The sequence below is a fragment of the Heloderma suspectum genome, chromosome 1, assembly GCF_057233095.1.
Source record: "Heloderma suspectum isolate Gila_16-S chromosome 1, 16-S_ref, whole genome shotgun sequence".
Lineage (NCBI taxonomy): Eukaryota > Metazoa > Chordata > Lepidosauria > Squamata > Helodermatidae > Heloderma > Heloderma suspectum.
In genome coordinates, this window is record NC_139458.1 from 14,182,689 (window position 1) to 14,198,600 (window position 15,912).

Below are 15,912 nucleotides of genomic sequence, written 5' to 3' on the forward strand. Positions count from 1 at the left end.
TGGGGGTACCAGTTAAAATTGTTTTTTTTAATGGAATTATTTAATGTAGTTGTCCTTGGTTGGGGTTGCTTGGAATGCTGTTTGGACTTCTTAAGCCCCAAGGAAGGGCCAATGGCTCAGTGGTAGAGCATATGCTTTGCATGCAAAAGGTCCCAGGTTCAATCCCCAGCATCTCCAGTTAAAAAGATCTTGGTTAGCAGGGTAGGCAAATCATTAAACTTCTCCTGAGACCTAGAAGATGTGCTGCCATTTGAGCAGACAATACTGGGCAGTCTCATCTGTTTATATTTTTGCTCTGTTTGGAAGTCCATGTTTTCTATGACTATAGAAGTGGATTAGACTTATACAAATACGTTTTGTGAGACATTTGCCCATCTGGTCCCATTTAACTCTCTGTTTGGTAGGCAACGTGCCCGTTTTCATAAGAAAACATGTATACCGAACAGAAATATGCGAGTATTGTAAGCAAAATGACTAATTCTGAGGCATAGCTCTGATTTGAATCATAGCCGTAATTAATCCAGCATTTGAACAGCCTCTTGGGATAATGTGATCACAACTCTGCCGATAGCTCAGAATCCGCAGAAGAGCAGTTTTCATCAGGAAAGGATTTTGTGGGCCACTTCTCTGCCTCACTTGAATAATTTGTGCAGAACAAAGCAAAACATTTGATGAACATATTGGAGAACGGGGGACTTATGCCATTTAGTTCAAAGATGTGGATGGAACTCTGCTTAGTAGAAGCAACAGCTACTCACGTGGCTGCTACACGGCTTCTCCAGATGGAACTCAAGAGAAGCTTGATAAATATTTCCAGAGATCTGGAAATGAATTGATTGTATGTTCATCCCAGAGTGCAGGACATGGAATAATGGGCTCAAGTTACAGGAAGCCAGATTCCGGCTGAACATCAGGAAAAACTTCCTGACTGTTAGAGCAATACGACAGTGGAACCAATTACCTAGGGAGGTGGTGGGCTCTCCCACACTGGAGGCATTCAAGACGAGGCTGGACAGCCATCTGTTGGGGATGCTTTGACTTGGATTCCTGCATTGAGCAGGGGGTTGGACTCGATGGTCTTGTAGACCCCTTCCAGCCCTACTATTCTATGATTCTATGACCTTCCTTCCTTCCTTCCTTCCTTCCCTCCCTCCCTGCCTCCCTGCCTCCCTCCCTCCCTCCCTCCCTCCCTTCTTTCTTTCTTTCTTTCTTTCTTTCTTTCTTTCTTTCTTTCTTTCTTTCTTTCTTCTCAGTATAGTGTGTACAATAAATCTCATGATATGATATATTGGTAAACTTTACAACAACTCCTTAAGGTAGGCTGATATTATTATCTCCACATTTGCAAGATGGAGGATGGACGCTCCAGGCAATATTTATGCTATGGCTATTGGGTGGTATAGAAATGTAAGAAATAAATATCAGTTTGACTGGTCATGGCCTCTCCCGTAGGATTCTGGGAATTGTAGTTTGATGATGTTGATGATGATGTTGGTGAGCATGTTCTCTACTGGAGATTCCTTGCCCTTCCTCCTGTTACAGAATTACAGTTCCCTGGTGTCACTTAGGGTTGGGAATATATTGTGTTTGATTGGTCTGAAATAAAAGTGATCTTGTGTGTCTGCTGGCAAAACTGTCCCTAGTACTCAGTGACCAGGTGGCAAGTAGCTACTGCCATAAGTGCACAAGAAAATCCCTACTGAATCAGACCGAAGATCCATTTAATATGGCATTGTGCTTCCCACTGATGCCTCTGGGAAGCCTACAAGCCAGACATGAGGGCAGTATTTTTCCCCGCTCATGCTTCTCAGTAACTGGTATACAGTGACTGACTGCCTTGAACATGGAGATTCCATCAGAACTAGTAGCCATTAATAGGCGTATCCTCCTTAAATTTGTCTAATTCCCCTTTAAAGGCATCTATAAGAACACAACTGATGTTGTTGAACCTCTTTCAGCCTGCGGGCTGAATTCTATTCTGGAGAAGCTGGGGAGGGGTGGGGGCTGCATTCCAGTGGTGGGTAGTGCTGAAGGTGAAAGGGCTAAAATACTAGCCTACTTTAATTTAAAGCTTTGACTGCGAGTAACTACATCTTAGGAGAGGCATTTCAACCTTTTAGGATGAGGAAAAAACTGTGCAAAGGCCAGGAAACCACCAAATGATCAGTGGTTGGGGGACAGGGGATAGAGCCTTCTGATGGGCCCTAGAGGGTCAGATTTGGCGCCCAGGCCTGAGGTTCTGCACTCCTGCTACAGGGCATATAAATTGTTCTTTGGGCCATTAGTTCATTCCCCTGTATTCTGCTTGGAGCTTTGGAAGCTCTGTTATGCTGGCTCAGCCTCTGTCTGCGCAAAGCTCCCATAAAACAGCTGCCAACAACAGCAAAGTTGTTTCAGGACTAGCCATGCTTGCTGCTTCTTCCTTAGGATGCACTTGCCTTTGCCTTCCACTTTACTGATCCTTTACAGGTGGGAATGCTTTGCACACCTTGTTCTGTTACTTAGGTGTTTGGAGCAATATATGTACTAATTTCCATTCTAGAGCTATAGCATTGCCCAAGCAGGGAAAAGATCTGTACGTTTTCAGGCTACCGTAATATAGCTGTCGAGTGGGAATAAGAGAGAGAAATCCAGCACGAAGTATTTCATCTCGCTTTCCTACACAGAGGATTTGTAGATGCCATTTCCAACCCTACTATTGTACTACTATTCTATGATTCCAAACTATTCTGGAAATATACATGAAGGAAGGGACTTTGAAAAAAACAAATATATAGTAATAGTAATTCATTAAGCACAGTACCTGACACCCTTTGGTTTTTGTGCATTGCAACAAAACAAGACCCAGGAAATTGAAGAAGCATACTTTGAAAGCCCGCGTGGCCCAGTGGAGGACTGATTTCAAATGTGCTCACTGATTGGCTGGCCTTAGGCAAGCCACTGGCCTGGTTCGCACATAATGCTAAGCCATGTGTGGTTTGTTTAAATCTGGCTTGTCATTGTGCCTGACCCCATCCCTGCAAACAAAGCATGGTTTGTTAATCAGCTATAAACCACAAATAAGACCTATAATTTGTTGTTGGCTTACAAAGTCTGGCTTGTTTAAATCATGGCTTGCTGTGATGTCTGAACCCAGAATCATGGTTTAGCTCTGGCTTGATTGTGCTGTTGCCTGTCCTGAAGCAAGAGGTGCCCAGCAAGAGTAGCATGAAAATGAAACCACACTGAAAGCTGGCCAAATGGGCAAGAGAGAAACAAATGAGAAATAGAGGAAACAAGCCACAGTTCGTTTGCTCGTCTGCAAGACAATTCATGGCTAAAGCAACAAACCATGGTTAACATAAACCATGGCTTAGTGCAGGGGTGGGAAACCTCAGGGCCAGTCTGGCCCCACTGAAGTCCCAACCCAGCCCTCCAGGGTTCCCCAGATGGCCCCGCCCCCTTCCCTTGGTCCCGCCCCCTTCCCCCCAACTTCCAATCATTTGGTGGTTTCCCAGATTTTGTGCAGTTTCCCCCCATTCGAAAAGGTTCAAATGCTCCAAAGGCTTAGTTATTGGCAGAAAGAGCTTTAAACTGCAATGTGTTGGTATTTTGGGTTTTTTTTAGCCCTGCCCCCTTTGCCTTTGCCCTCACCCACCCCTGGAGTGCAGCTCCCAAGAGCTTCTCTGAAATTGAATTCAGACCAATACAGTACTGGCTGTATGACTTTAACATTGGATCTCACAACTTCACAACCTCGTGCTGGGTTCGGAAATTGTTGACTTCCCCATGCCCTTGTTAAATAGCAGCCCCTATCCCTGGGCAGGGATACTTCCAGGGTGACCTCTGGCCTGGGAAGCAACCCTATCAAAGAGTAGGCCATATCCAAAACCCTGGCTAGGGAGGAACAGATGTTCTAATGCCATCATCCCTGCTGATATGGGATAAAAAGAAGACTGTGTCACATCTCAGCATTTTCCACAGCCATCTGTATCGGGGGAAACAGAACAGGAGGACGTTTTCCTTTGGGAACGCGTGGGATTGTGGGTGGGTGTGAGGGACAGTTGGTGTGTGTGTGTGTGTATGTGTGTGTGAGAAAGAGGAGAGAGAGAGAGAGAGAGCACGAGGATGTGAACACGCCAGCTGTCAAGTGTGTTACTATTTTGTATTGCTTTCCCTGGAGGATAAAGGAACACAGTTCTGGCAGCAGCTAAAGCTTGTTGCATCAGTTTTGCAAACGGAAATGGAGTTGTGTCTCCACTTGAGGGCTTGCATTTTTTTTCTGGTGGGGGGCATATGTTACGTGATGCGCTCTAGTTAGGCCTGCGTACAAGCACTCACCTCTGGTTGCACACGTTCTAAGGAGACCCACACACCCGCTTATAAGGAATCTTTAGACATTGGCAGTAGAACATCTGTGGCTAAGAAGGCAATTCACACCCAAAGAGATTCACACTTAAGACTCTGTTGCAGAGGATAACGCCAAAATGGCACATTTATTGGGGTTTACAAAGATTCAAATGCACGAGCTAGGTTGGGGAATTAGCTCAGCAAATTCTATTCTGTCAGGGATGCTCTGGCTTGGATTCCTGCCTTGAGCAGGGGGTTGGACTCGATGGTCTTATAGACCCCTTCCAACCCTACTATTCTATGATTCTATGAAATGGATTTAACGCTTAAGACCAATTGGGGATGCTCCAGCCTTCACCAAGTTTGGAGTCTTCCTGAAGCCTACACACACACGTGGGCATGGGTGTGTGGGAGCTACAATTTCTACAAAGAACCTCTAAAAGCAATATGCCTTTCCCTGGGCTGAAGCCCTTTCCTGCAGACAGGAACTAGTGCGCATTGCAATTCCTGGTCTCAAGTGAAGAGGAAGGAAAGCAGAGAGCCTTGACTGGGGAGGCAAAGCACCCACTGTTTGCCCTTTGCTCTGGCAAGCAAGGAGCTTAGTGATTTCAGTGATTTCAGCATGGAGCCTTTCCTCTGGGAGGAGAGACTCTTGAGTGATTTCAGCAGCAGTGTGGCACCTCGCCCCTGCAGGGGTGAGGCACCTAGTGATTTCAGCAGCATGGCCCCCCACCGCTGGGAAGAGGGGGCCTGAGGACTGCCCCAACCTGAGGCTTCTTATACAGTTCAGAGAAAGGCGGTGACATCACAACTCCGATGAGCCAGGCACTGCGCCTAGGCACTGGTAATGCTGCTGCTTGCTATGAGAGAAAGACCGAGTTGGCCTCCCATCTTGTATAAAAAAGAGGGTGCTTGGGGATGATGGGTGTACTTGCCAAAAACAAAAGTCCTACTTACTATCTCTTATTCACTTAGCAAAAGATGACCTTGCATCTTAATGACTGTCTTAAAGGCAGGTGTCAAGGCTGGAGTTCAACAATAGGTGCATCTTGCAGGTGGTTGACTAGGCAACTTCCCAGATATCACTCTTGCTCTCCAGCACATTCATGTTTTGCTGAATTTTGACCCCCACCTTTGCCTTTGGGGAAGGCATTTGAAGCAGCCCATTAGAAACTGAATTGCTTGATCTAGTCTTGCATGTTGCTCTCAACTCCATTCCTGTGCCTTTCTCCCACCTTCGCTGAGGCTGGGGAGGAAGACGCCTGGCTTTGTGGAGGACAGGAAGGCCTGGCGTGCTATGGTTCATGGGGTCAAGAAGAGTCGGACACGACTTAATGACTGATAAAAAAAAGGTAAAGGTGTCCCCAACCAGTCGTGTCCGACTCTAGGATGTGGTGCTCATCTCCATTTCTAAGCTGAAGAGCCAGCGCTGTCCGAAGATGCTTCCATGGACATGTGGCCAGCATGACTGAACACCGAGGTGCATGGAACGCCGTTACCTTTCCCGCCGAAGCGGTACCTATTTATCTGCTTGCAATTTCTTGCTTTCGAACTGCTAGGTTGGCAGAAGCTGGGACTGAAGATGGGAGCTCACTCTGTCACACAGCACTCGGGTCTCGAACTGCTGTCCTGCCCACCTTCCGGTCTGCAGTTCAGCGTCTTAACCACTAAGCCACCGCGGCCCCAATGACTGAACAACAACTCAAAATGGAGTCAGTACTGTTTACTCAAAAGAGAGCTACTTCGTAACACATAACAATGCTGTTCTGCTGACTACATACAGCACCCAGCATCTTAAGAGACCACGTTCTCCCCGATGGCCCATTAGGACCCGGGAGATGTTCTTGGGATACCCCTTTAGTGAAATGGTCTGTGCAGCAGCTTTAGTCCAGCATGGCAAGAAGACCTGGTGGCTAGCCTCCCATGTCAGAGTCCCAGCAGGGACTCAGCAGGGATAACAGGAAGGAGCAAGGAGTCAACCAGAGGCGAGTGGAATGATCTAAGGGCACAAAAAGAGAGACAAGCCCCGGTGCTTATAAAAAAAGATTCTTTAATAAACTCTTCTTAAATAATCTCTACGCATTTCGGAGGTAATCCTTCAGGAGCTATAAATACAACATAAATACTAATTAAGAGACAACATAAATACCCATATTACAAAAACCTGAAACAAAGCAGATAAAGCTGAAAAATCAAATTGTCTGTATGCATTTTATCACATTCAAAATTTGTTGTTGTTGTTAAGTCGTTACGTAGCACCCGACTCTTCGTGACCCCATGGACCATAGCACGCCAGGCCTTCCTGTCCTCCGCTCTCTCCCGGAGCGTGCTCAAGTTCATATTCGAAATTTAAAATATCTTAAAACAGACTTCCATGTAATGAGACCTGCATTACTCCATGGTGACCACATTCCTCAAAGAACAGGCCTTCTTATGGAATCATGGCTCTAAAGCACAATAATCTGTTTCTCTGTCTCCACATGAGGGCCAAAACAGACATTATTTAAATGTGCGCCTAATAGCAACCTATTTTTCCTCTCCATTTTTACTCTAGAGTAGGTGCAGGGACACCAATCTAGATTGAGGCCCTACCATGGGGGTGGGGGTGGGGCTTTAAAAATCCAGATCGGGCCACATACACCTACCCTAGAGTAAAAATGGCGGGGGGGGGGGAGATGTAGCTGCAAGACAAAGATTTAAAGTAATGTCTGTTTTGAGCCTAAGACAGGCAAAAAGACAAATTAGGAACATAGGAAGCTGCCTGTTGGATTATTTGTCCGAGTATTTTTTCCTCCAGCCTTCCCCAAACTCGTACCCTGCACCCAACATGTCTGGAGGTCTCCAGGTTGGGGAAGGCTGCTTTGCGCTCTCTGGCAACTGTTCTCCAGGGTCTTGGGCAGACATCTTTCCCATCACATGCTCCTTGATTATTTTAACTAGAGATGCCAGAGATTGAACCTGGGGCCTCCTGCATGCAAAGCATGGGCTCTACCATCGAGCTGTGGCCCCTTCCCAGGTTTAGCAGTTGGTCAGGATATTGATAGAGAAGCTAGCATGAGGTAGGATGAAGAGCTAGCACTAATTCTGGCAGGATTTGCTCACTAGGATATGAATTGCTCAGACTGAAGAGTGGGCCCCAAGGCAGAGGCTTAAGAGAGCCAGGTCAAGCTGCATTGGCTCCCTGGGTCACTGGACCAGAGCTCAGTCAGATGGTGAGGCTTGTAATGCTGCCTAGGTAGCCCTTCTGGTAACATGGTTCGGCTTGCAGTCCCTTCAGCTGATAGCCCTTGCATCTCTGACTCGCTCGCTAGTTTTGTATCCGGAGGATCTACTGTTGTGGACAATGGGTTGGTCCCAGATTTATGCTGGATCAATGGTGCAGAAGTGGACCTCCCTGCCTCGCTCTTCCCATGGCAGCCCCTTCAGCCGCCTGAAAGTGCTACACAGAGAATCAGGAGACCTCCTGAATGGGCTGAGCTGTGGTGTGTGTGTGTGTGTGTGTGTGTATGTGGGGAATCCCCAAAATTGGCAGAGAGGCCTTCCATAACTGTAGCCCTTCTTCTAGCAAAGGCAGACTCTGGATACAGCCCCATGATAGGGGTTTTGTGAGCTAATGTCAAAGACAGAAATCCCATTCAAAAGGTGACACTTTTGCACTGGGTTGAGTAGATGATTATATTTAGTGTTTTTGTGAACCGCCCAGAGAGCTTCGGCTATTGGGCGGTATAGAAATGAAATAAATAAATAAATAGTGTGAGGTATATAAATGGAAAACAGCCTTCTCTCTGTGTTAACCATTTCAACTTGAATATATGCAAGGGTAGGCCTTTGATCCTTGTTGTGAATCCTGCCTTCTACCAAAATCACTATTTGGGTCAGCTGGCAGTGGGGATTTTGAATGACATGATTAGACCAACCCATCACCAACATGGCGCCCTCCTGATGTGTTGGAATACAATTTCTGTTGCTCCCAGTCACCCCATGGTCAGAGATGATGGCAGTTGTAGTCTAACACATCGGGAGGCACCTGGTTGGGGAAGGCTGCATCAGATTGACTTTTATCCTGTTTTGGTGGAGTTCTTGGGCCTGAATTTCATCACCTGCACCAAAGATGTTGAGGATGGAAATAACTCATATGAAGTGGTGGGACTGAGCTGGAAACACTTGCACTGGATTCAGTCCAAACATATATATTCCTTTTCAGGGTAGAATGTGGAACTGAGACCGTTCTGCAAGTCCGTAGCAAAAGCCTGGTGTGCAGAGTACTGATTAGCTGATGTTCTTGATGCTGCCACCCAACCTCCGCCCTTCCATCCTCGGAGCAGTTTATAATAATGATGACGACGATGATGATAGTAGTAGTAGTACAATAAGGTGATGGATGAATGGATAAATACCTGAACCATGCAGCACTTAAAATGTCTGTCTGTCTGTCTGTCTGTCTGTCTCATAGATAGCTTGCATGAAGTATGGGCAGAGGGGCAAGGCTGAACCAGTGTTTGATTTACCGTTTTACAGTAAATGTGTCTGTCGTTTCAGCTGTGAAGAAGGGCTCATAGATCAGTCGTGAGAACTGCCACGAGCAATTTCTCTATGTGTTCCGATTGCGCCCGAGTTTCCCTTTCGAGATCAGAAGGCAGATCATTGGCAGAAATGCACTGGATGTTTACCAATAATCCTTGAGATTTTAGAAAGCTGCTTTAGCAACTGTTTAAAATCAAACAAGGGAAACGTAGATGTTACTAAACGCGCCGTCAATATCCTGTTTGTGTATAGAAAAGAACGGCGCTGGCTGCAGGTTTGTGAGGGCCCTTGGGCAAGACACCCTCGGTGGCCCCTCCCTCAGTGTGAGTCTGCCTTCACACTGCCATTGTCACCCGCTGCTGCGGATCCTCCTCTTCTCATCCTTGCTCCCACTTGCTTGCTTAACAGGCAAAGAGCCAGCGAGCAAGTCGGCCGTGGCATCTCCTGCTCCTCCTCCTCACCACCGCCATCATCTGGGCCAGAGTGAGAGGCAGGTGAACAAGCAGATCGCGATGGGGAAGAGGAGGAGCAAGTCCAAGGGGCTCTTGTCAGTGGGCCTCTGCCGGGGTGTGGGCCCTCGGCAGGTGCCCAACCATACTTATCCTTGACGCTGGCCCTGGAGAAGAACAATGGATTGAGTTATAAAAGAAAAAAAGGAGAGTGAGAAATGACTCATTCTTGTTGATTCCATGAAGAGATCACCAAGAGGAAGATGGAAGGTCAAGGGGCAAAAAGGCAGGTCTTTGGACCCAGTGCCTGATGCTTTCTGCCTTGTTCCCTGTTTTTTCTGCAAGCCAGTTCCTGGCCTGATAAGCTGTCAAAAATCTGTCCCATAAGCTGTCAAAACTTGTTTGTGTGTGTGTGTTTTCTCCCAGTGAACAGCTACGGGGAGGACGAAGATCTAACCACATCCTCGGACAGCGATGACGAGGTGATTAAGCAGTTTGAGATCTCGGTTTCACGTTCGCAGAGCTTTCGGTCAGGAGTTTCTGAAAAAGGAACCCAGGCGGGTTCAGAGCGCCGGCTGAAATTCAACCGCTTATTGTCGAATCATGAAGAATACAGTACCGAAGCCTCTGAATGTGAAGGTATTATCCAGCTCCATCCAACAAAAAAGAGAGAGATGATTTGCTTTGAGAATTCCATGAAACCTAACATGGATAGATTCTGTTTCTTTGGCTTCAGAGGAAACTGGAAGGGCAGACAAAAATGCACAGGACTTACTCGAGTTGAGGGATTCAGAGTGCTCTGAGCAGTATTCCTAGAACTTAATCTTGGGTCCTGGTATGTGCACATATCTCCCTGTGACCTACGCAGATTCTTCATTTCAAATTTCACAGACATGCGTGACCTTCCACGTGGTACTCTCTGTGGGAGGTTTCATCTGACATACGAAGTACAGCAGCTCTTGCTGTGGTGGTTGTAGATTTTCTGTCAAAACTCTAATAGTAATGACAAGAAAATCTTATCTGCCAAGACTTCTCTGTGGGTCTGTCCCACAGAAGCCTGTTAATGGTAGAGGATTCTGGGACATCTTCTAGGGAACATGGCTATTTCATATAGGGCAGGAGTAGGCAACCTGGTGGCCTCCAGATGTTTTGTACTACAACTCCCACAATCCCTAACCATTGGTCATGCTGGCTGGGGCTTATGGGAATTGTCCCTTCCAAAATATCTGAAGGGCACCTTGTTCCCTACCCTAGATATAGAGTATTGCCCAGACCTTTTAGGCCTCACAATGCACCCTGGAAATGTGCCTCAACACTCCCCAGTGGCTGTGAATTGCAAGGGGAAATCTTTCAGGAAAGCTAGTTTACCATGTTTGAATTTCTCACTGGGAAACCTTGTAATAAGCTTCCAAGGGAACCCTAGGATTTTCCAGTTGTACCCCCCCCCCCACAAGAACTACAGGATTTACAGCACAATCCTATACATTTCTACTCCATGGTTAGTCTAGTGTATTTCATTGGGGCTTATTCCTAGGTAAGAGGGTATAGGATTGCAGCCTTAGCTACCTAGTAGAATCCCTTGAACTGCATTTTTTAATAACCTGTTACATTTGAAGCTTAAATGATGATCTGGCTGCAGACCAAATCTGCAAGGCACGTGGTATGCTGTGGGGACGCAATATGTGGGATATGTGTAATATGACTCCTCTCCAGAGAACCACTTCTAGTCTGAAAGCCTGTGGCATTTTATTTATTTATTTAAATTTAAATTTTAAATTTTAAAACCTGCCTTTCAGCCCACTGGCTCTGATATGTTCCAAATGTGTATCACACACGTACTTGCTAATTTTGAGCTACAATCTGTTTTGTATGCTGATTCCCGTTCGATTTCAGTGGGACTCAGAGTCTTCAGAACTGGGGGCAGGATATACCACTGCAATCCTGCATACTCTTACTTGTTGGTGTAAGCCTGTGGAAGGACCACCCTTCACTAATGTCTCCCAAACTGTGGCCATAGGTTTTCTGCTGCAATTGCCTTTTTGAATACTTTGAGATTTGGGTCTCAAAAGGCCATCTCAGTTATAACAACCCTTAATCCTAAAATCACCACCACCAAAATAAACCCTTTGTATCGTATATACCTCAGTAACCTGGTAACTAAGACACAGGCATGGGACTGACATCCAAAAAACGGGAGAGAAAAGATTCTCAAGAGCCTGAAAATGCTTTAATAAACCTGAGATGTTTCGGAAAGAGATTTCCTTCCTCAGGGCCACTCGTCTTTTCCATGTCTATTTTGAAAAATCTTACAGGTACTTCCTCTGTAGTTCGAAACAGAGGAAGTATCAGTAAGATTTTTCAACAGATACCTGGAGGAAATTGAGTGGCTCCTGGGGAAGTAAATATCTTTCCGAAACACATTGGGCTTATTAATGCGTTTTCAAGCACTTGAGAATATCTTCTGTCCACTGTGTTTTTTTTTACATTATTTCTGCCTTACCCTCTTGTTGGTTTTTTATGGGATTGACACCACCACTCTCTAGAGACAAGATGAACAAAACTAAGAGGTTTATTAAGGGTGCAATCCTGTGGTGATGCCTGTAAGCCTCCCAGTTCAGAGGCTTACGGGCATCCTATTTGGAGTGGGAGGAGCAATGCAGTAATCTTTGCCTCTGTGCATCTCCCACTCCTCATTTTAGCTACATGTGCTTTTTTGCCCATCTAGCTGGGGCATGTTGGGGCGGGAGGGAAGGAGGCTGTGGAGGCCTCGGGATATGTTGTATCCCCAGTCCCTTCCCATTGGCATGCCCCCTTTACCCCCTCTCCGAGGTTGCTGACGTGATTCTCTCCGCTCTGGCTGCGAGGGGGGAGGGGAAGGGAAGCACAAGATTCCTGGATCCACAGTCAGAACATTGCCTCCGACTTCAGATCCAGCAATCTGTATTATCCTATGGCCCCCCAGACTCTGTCCAGAGGCTATAGGATTGCTCCCTAAGGGATCTGTATACACAAGGGGACAGCGTTCAAATTATAGGATGGGTGGGAATGTTTAAACATTCTTAAATGACTATCCTTGGTTGCCATATCTAATGAGAATGTCTTCCCTGCTAATAAGCTATGTTGCCCATGCCTTCAGCCCCAAAGCCTCTGGCTTTGGGGATGATGATACTGTAACAGGGATCATCTGCTGCAGCTCCTTCTGCTCAGACCTCTGACTGGATCTCCCTGGCGCTGGGCTTTGCTGCCTGCCTAAAGTATCACCACAACCTCACAGCCAGGTCTCCTGCTCTCCACAGCTACCAGCTCCATACTCCCACTGTCCCTAATAGTCTCTTAACAGATTCCTCTCTGACCTTTTAAGTATCTTCTGGCCAATCATTTTCCCTATGGAACTTCCAAATGCCAATCATCTTTGTTGACCCACTTGACTAATCAAAACAAAGGTAGAATTATAGAACCATAGGATAGTAGGGTTGGAAGGGGCCTACAAGACCATCGAGTCCAACCCCTTCTCAATGCAGGAATCCAGGTCAAAGCATCTCTGGCAGGTGGCTGTCCAGCCTCATCTTGAATGCCTCCAGTGTGGGAGAGCCCACCACCTCCCTAGGTCATTTATTACTCGAGGATGCAGTTCATCTGGCCTTGGAGATTTGAACTCATTCAAAGTAATTAGGTGTTCCTTGACCATATGCCTATCGATCTCAAGCTGCAATCCTGCCCCTTCAGCCTGTACTTCACCTTTGGCAGGGAGGTCATAGTCCCTCTTTTGGGAGAAGACTGAGCCAAAGTAGGAATTGAGCACCTCTGCCTTTTCTTTGTCATCTGAATGCTGGGAGTTGTAGGACTTTCTTCTGTCTAAACATGCATAGGATTGCACCCTTAGTAGGGGTGGGCAGGCCACAGCTTGTAGGATCTACTTTATTTTTGGCTAGGATGCTGAGGCCCACCAACCAGAGCCAGGTGCAAAAGAGTAGTTCAGGCAGGTAGACATACATGGAGTGTCTGAGCACACGCACAGCCTAGGAATTGTACAAAACCCACTCTGTTTTTCTGCCAAGTGGTCTTTTTAAGCAACCTAACTGAGGAGAAAAAAGATCTTTTAGTTGTTGCTCTTGTTAGACAGTTGGGAGGCAAAACCTTTGCTGATCCATGGAAATCAACCAGAGATCTACCAGTAGATCCCAAATTACCTTTTGTCCATCCCCTGATTTAAAGAAACAGAATGTTATGCATGTATGCTTGGATGTGCTTAAAGATCCATTCATGGTGGGAAAACACTGAGGTACATGCAGCAAACGCATCTTCCACAGTGTGGGGCTGCTCACATCCAATCCCAGGCTTCGGACTGATGCACCCATATGTCACCCTTGCCCAACATGGCACCATGGGGAGATGATTGGAGTTGTACTCCAAGACAACTGGAGGGCACCAGGTTGGGGAAGGATTATGTAGGTGATTTTGCACTACCTTTTTAGATGTCTGCTTCAGAATACTCCCCCGCCCCCCACCAGCTTTATAGCTAAATATTTAATGTGTGAAGAGACCCGCAGGATTGCTCGACCCATTTCTTGCAGTGCAGCTGGAACGGGGCATTTTTACTTACTGCAGTCAGTGCCTGGGAATTCACAAGTTTCTCATACGTGATGATCACTTACAGACTGCAGCAGATTAATACATACATATGCACATATAGAAGGGTAAAGGAATTGCTGATATTAATCCTCTCCCCAAAATGATTCCCCCCCCTCCTGTTTAAAATGTGCTAGATCTGGATGGGTTCAGTCAACTGAGTTACCAAGACAACCTCTCTTATCATGAAGATGACCATCTATCCCTCGATGCGAGAACTGCCTCGGAGAGCAGGGGCTCTGGGCATCCCAAAGACCCTGACATGGAGGTTAGTGCGACACCCAGCCTCAGCCGGCAAGAAACAGAAGGGAGCTTGGAAATGGAGACAGCTTTTAGCAACCAAGGATTCGAAGGGAATGACGCCACTGACAGCTCGTCTGCTTGGAGTCCGGAGGTAAGATAAAATAGTTGTTCTATTTTACACAAGGGTGTGTTTTATGGAAGGGTGTGTTTGATTCCCTGAGGTCTCCTCTGAGATGGTCGCCTTTGTGTTTACCATGTTAATGTTAGGATACAGTGATACAGCTAGGCCTGGAACTTGGGGCGGAGGTCCAAGGCCCCCAGCCCAGCCTCCCCCTCCCTGGCAAATGACCAACCAGGGAGCGGCTGGTGCTGCAGGCATCAGGGCTGCAGAAGCAAGCTCCATTGTATTGCTGAAGTCATGATGGTGCTATGATTCAAGTGAATCTAAAATGCAAAACTGCACATGCTCAGAGGTTTGTTCATTTGTTTTAAATCAGTGTTTGTGAGCAGTTTTATTGTTGTTCTAGCTTGTCAGGAAATGCAGAACCTGTTGTAAAGCATGGAAGTGGGGCGGGGGCGAGAAGAGAAAGGTGAGTTGTGTGCTTCACCACTCAAGCAATGCACATGACCATTTAAAGGTGCCTCCCATAAGACCATTAAGTCCAGGGTCTACAAGGACCTAGCTGCACCACTTCTAGGATATATAATTAATGGAGTTAGTTAATGTAAGAGCATCCCAATACTTCACTATCTGTGCCCTTATAGAATCATAGACTCATAGAATAATAGGCTTGGAAGGGGCCTACAAGGCCATCGAGTCCCAACTCCCTGCTCAATGCAGGAATCCAGGTCAGAGCATCCCTGACAGATGGCTCTCCAGCTTCGTCTTGAATGCCTCCAGCGTGGGAGAGCCCACCACCTCTCTAGGTCATTGGTTCCATTGTCGTGTTGCTCTGATAGTCAGGAAGTTTTTCCTGATGTTCAGCCGGAATCTGGCTTCCTGTCACTTTAGCCCATTATTCCGTGTCCTGCACTCTGGGATGATCGAGAAGAGATCCTGGCCTTTCTCTCTGTGACAACCTTTCAAGGACTTGAAGAGCGCTATCCTATCTCCCCTCAGTCTTCCCTTCTCAAGGCTAAACATGCCCAGTTCTTTCAGTCTCTCCTCATAGGGCTTTGTTTCCAATCCCCTGATCATCTTTGTTGCCCTCCTCTGAACCCTCTCCAGCTTGTCTGCATCCTTCTTAAATGATTTCTAGCATTTTATCAGCCATCAGGCTGAGGGCGTTGCCTGAGCCCATTTTGTGAGTCACAGGAGATTGTGTCCAAGAGATTTCATACTGGCAACTATGGAAAGACCATATGTGAATGCTTTTGGGTTGTTGCTGTTGCTGTTGCTGTTATTATTATTATGCCTTCAGTGTGCCTGGCACTTTCCTGAATACAAGAGGACAGTGGCTTACAGCCCCCAGTAGCATTGCACTCACCTCTTTGTCCTCTGGCCTCTTTACGCAGGGCCAGAGTCAAGGGTAGGCATGCTCAGGTCACTGCTGAGGGCCCACACCCCAGCAGGGGCCCACCGACAAGAGCCCCCCGGGAGCTGCTCCTCCTCTTCACCACTGCAACTGGCTTGCTCACCTGCCTCTCGCTCTGGCCCAGGCAACGGTGGTGGTGAGAAGGAGGAGCAGGAGATGCCACGGCCCGCTTGCTCCCTGGCTCTCTGCCTGCCAAGCAAGCA

General features: G+C 46.9%; 1 protein-coding gene across 2 annotated transcripts in view; it reads left to right on the forward strand.

The window, feature by feature from the left end:
- SYT16 (synaptotagmin 16) overlaps positions 1–15,912 on the forward strand; it is a 122,628-nt gene that overhangs the window by 84,742 nt on the left and 21,974 nt on the right. For both annotated transcript variants that reach the window (XM_084836649.1, XM_084836640.1), the window contains 2 exons: positions 9,729–9,941; positions 14,069–14,325. In XM_084836649.1, coding sequence (XP_084692775.1) covers positions 9,729–9,941; positions 14,069–14,325 — 470 coding nt within the window. The remainder of the gene's footprint in view (positions 1–9,728; positions 9,942–14,068; positions 14,326–15,912) is intronic.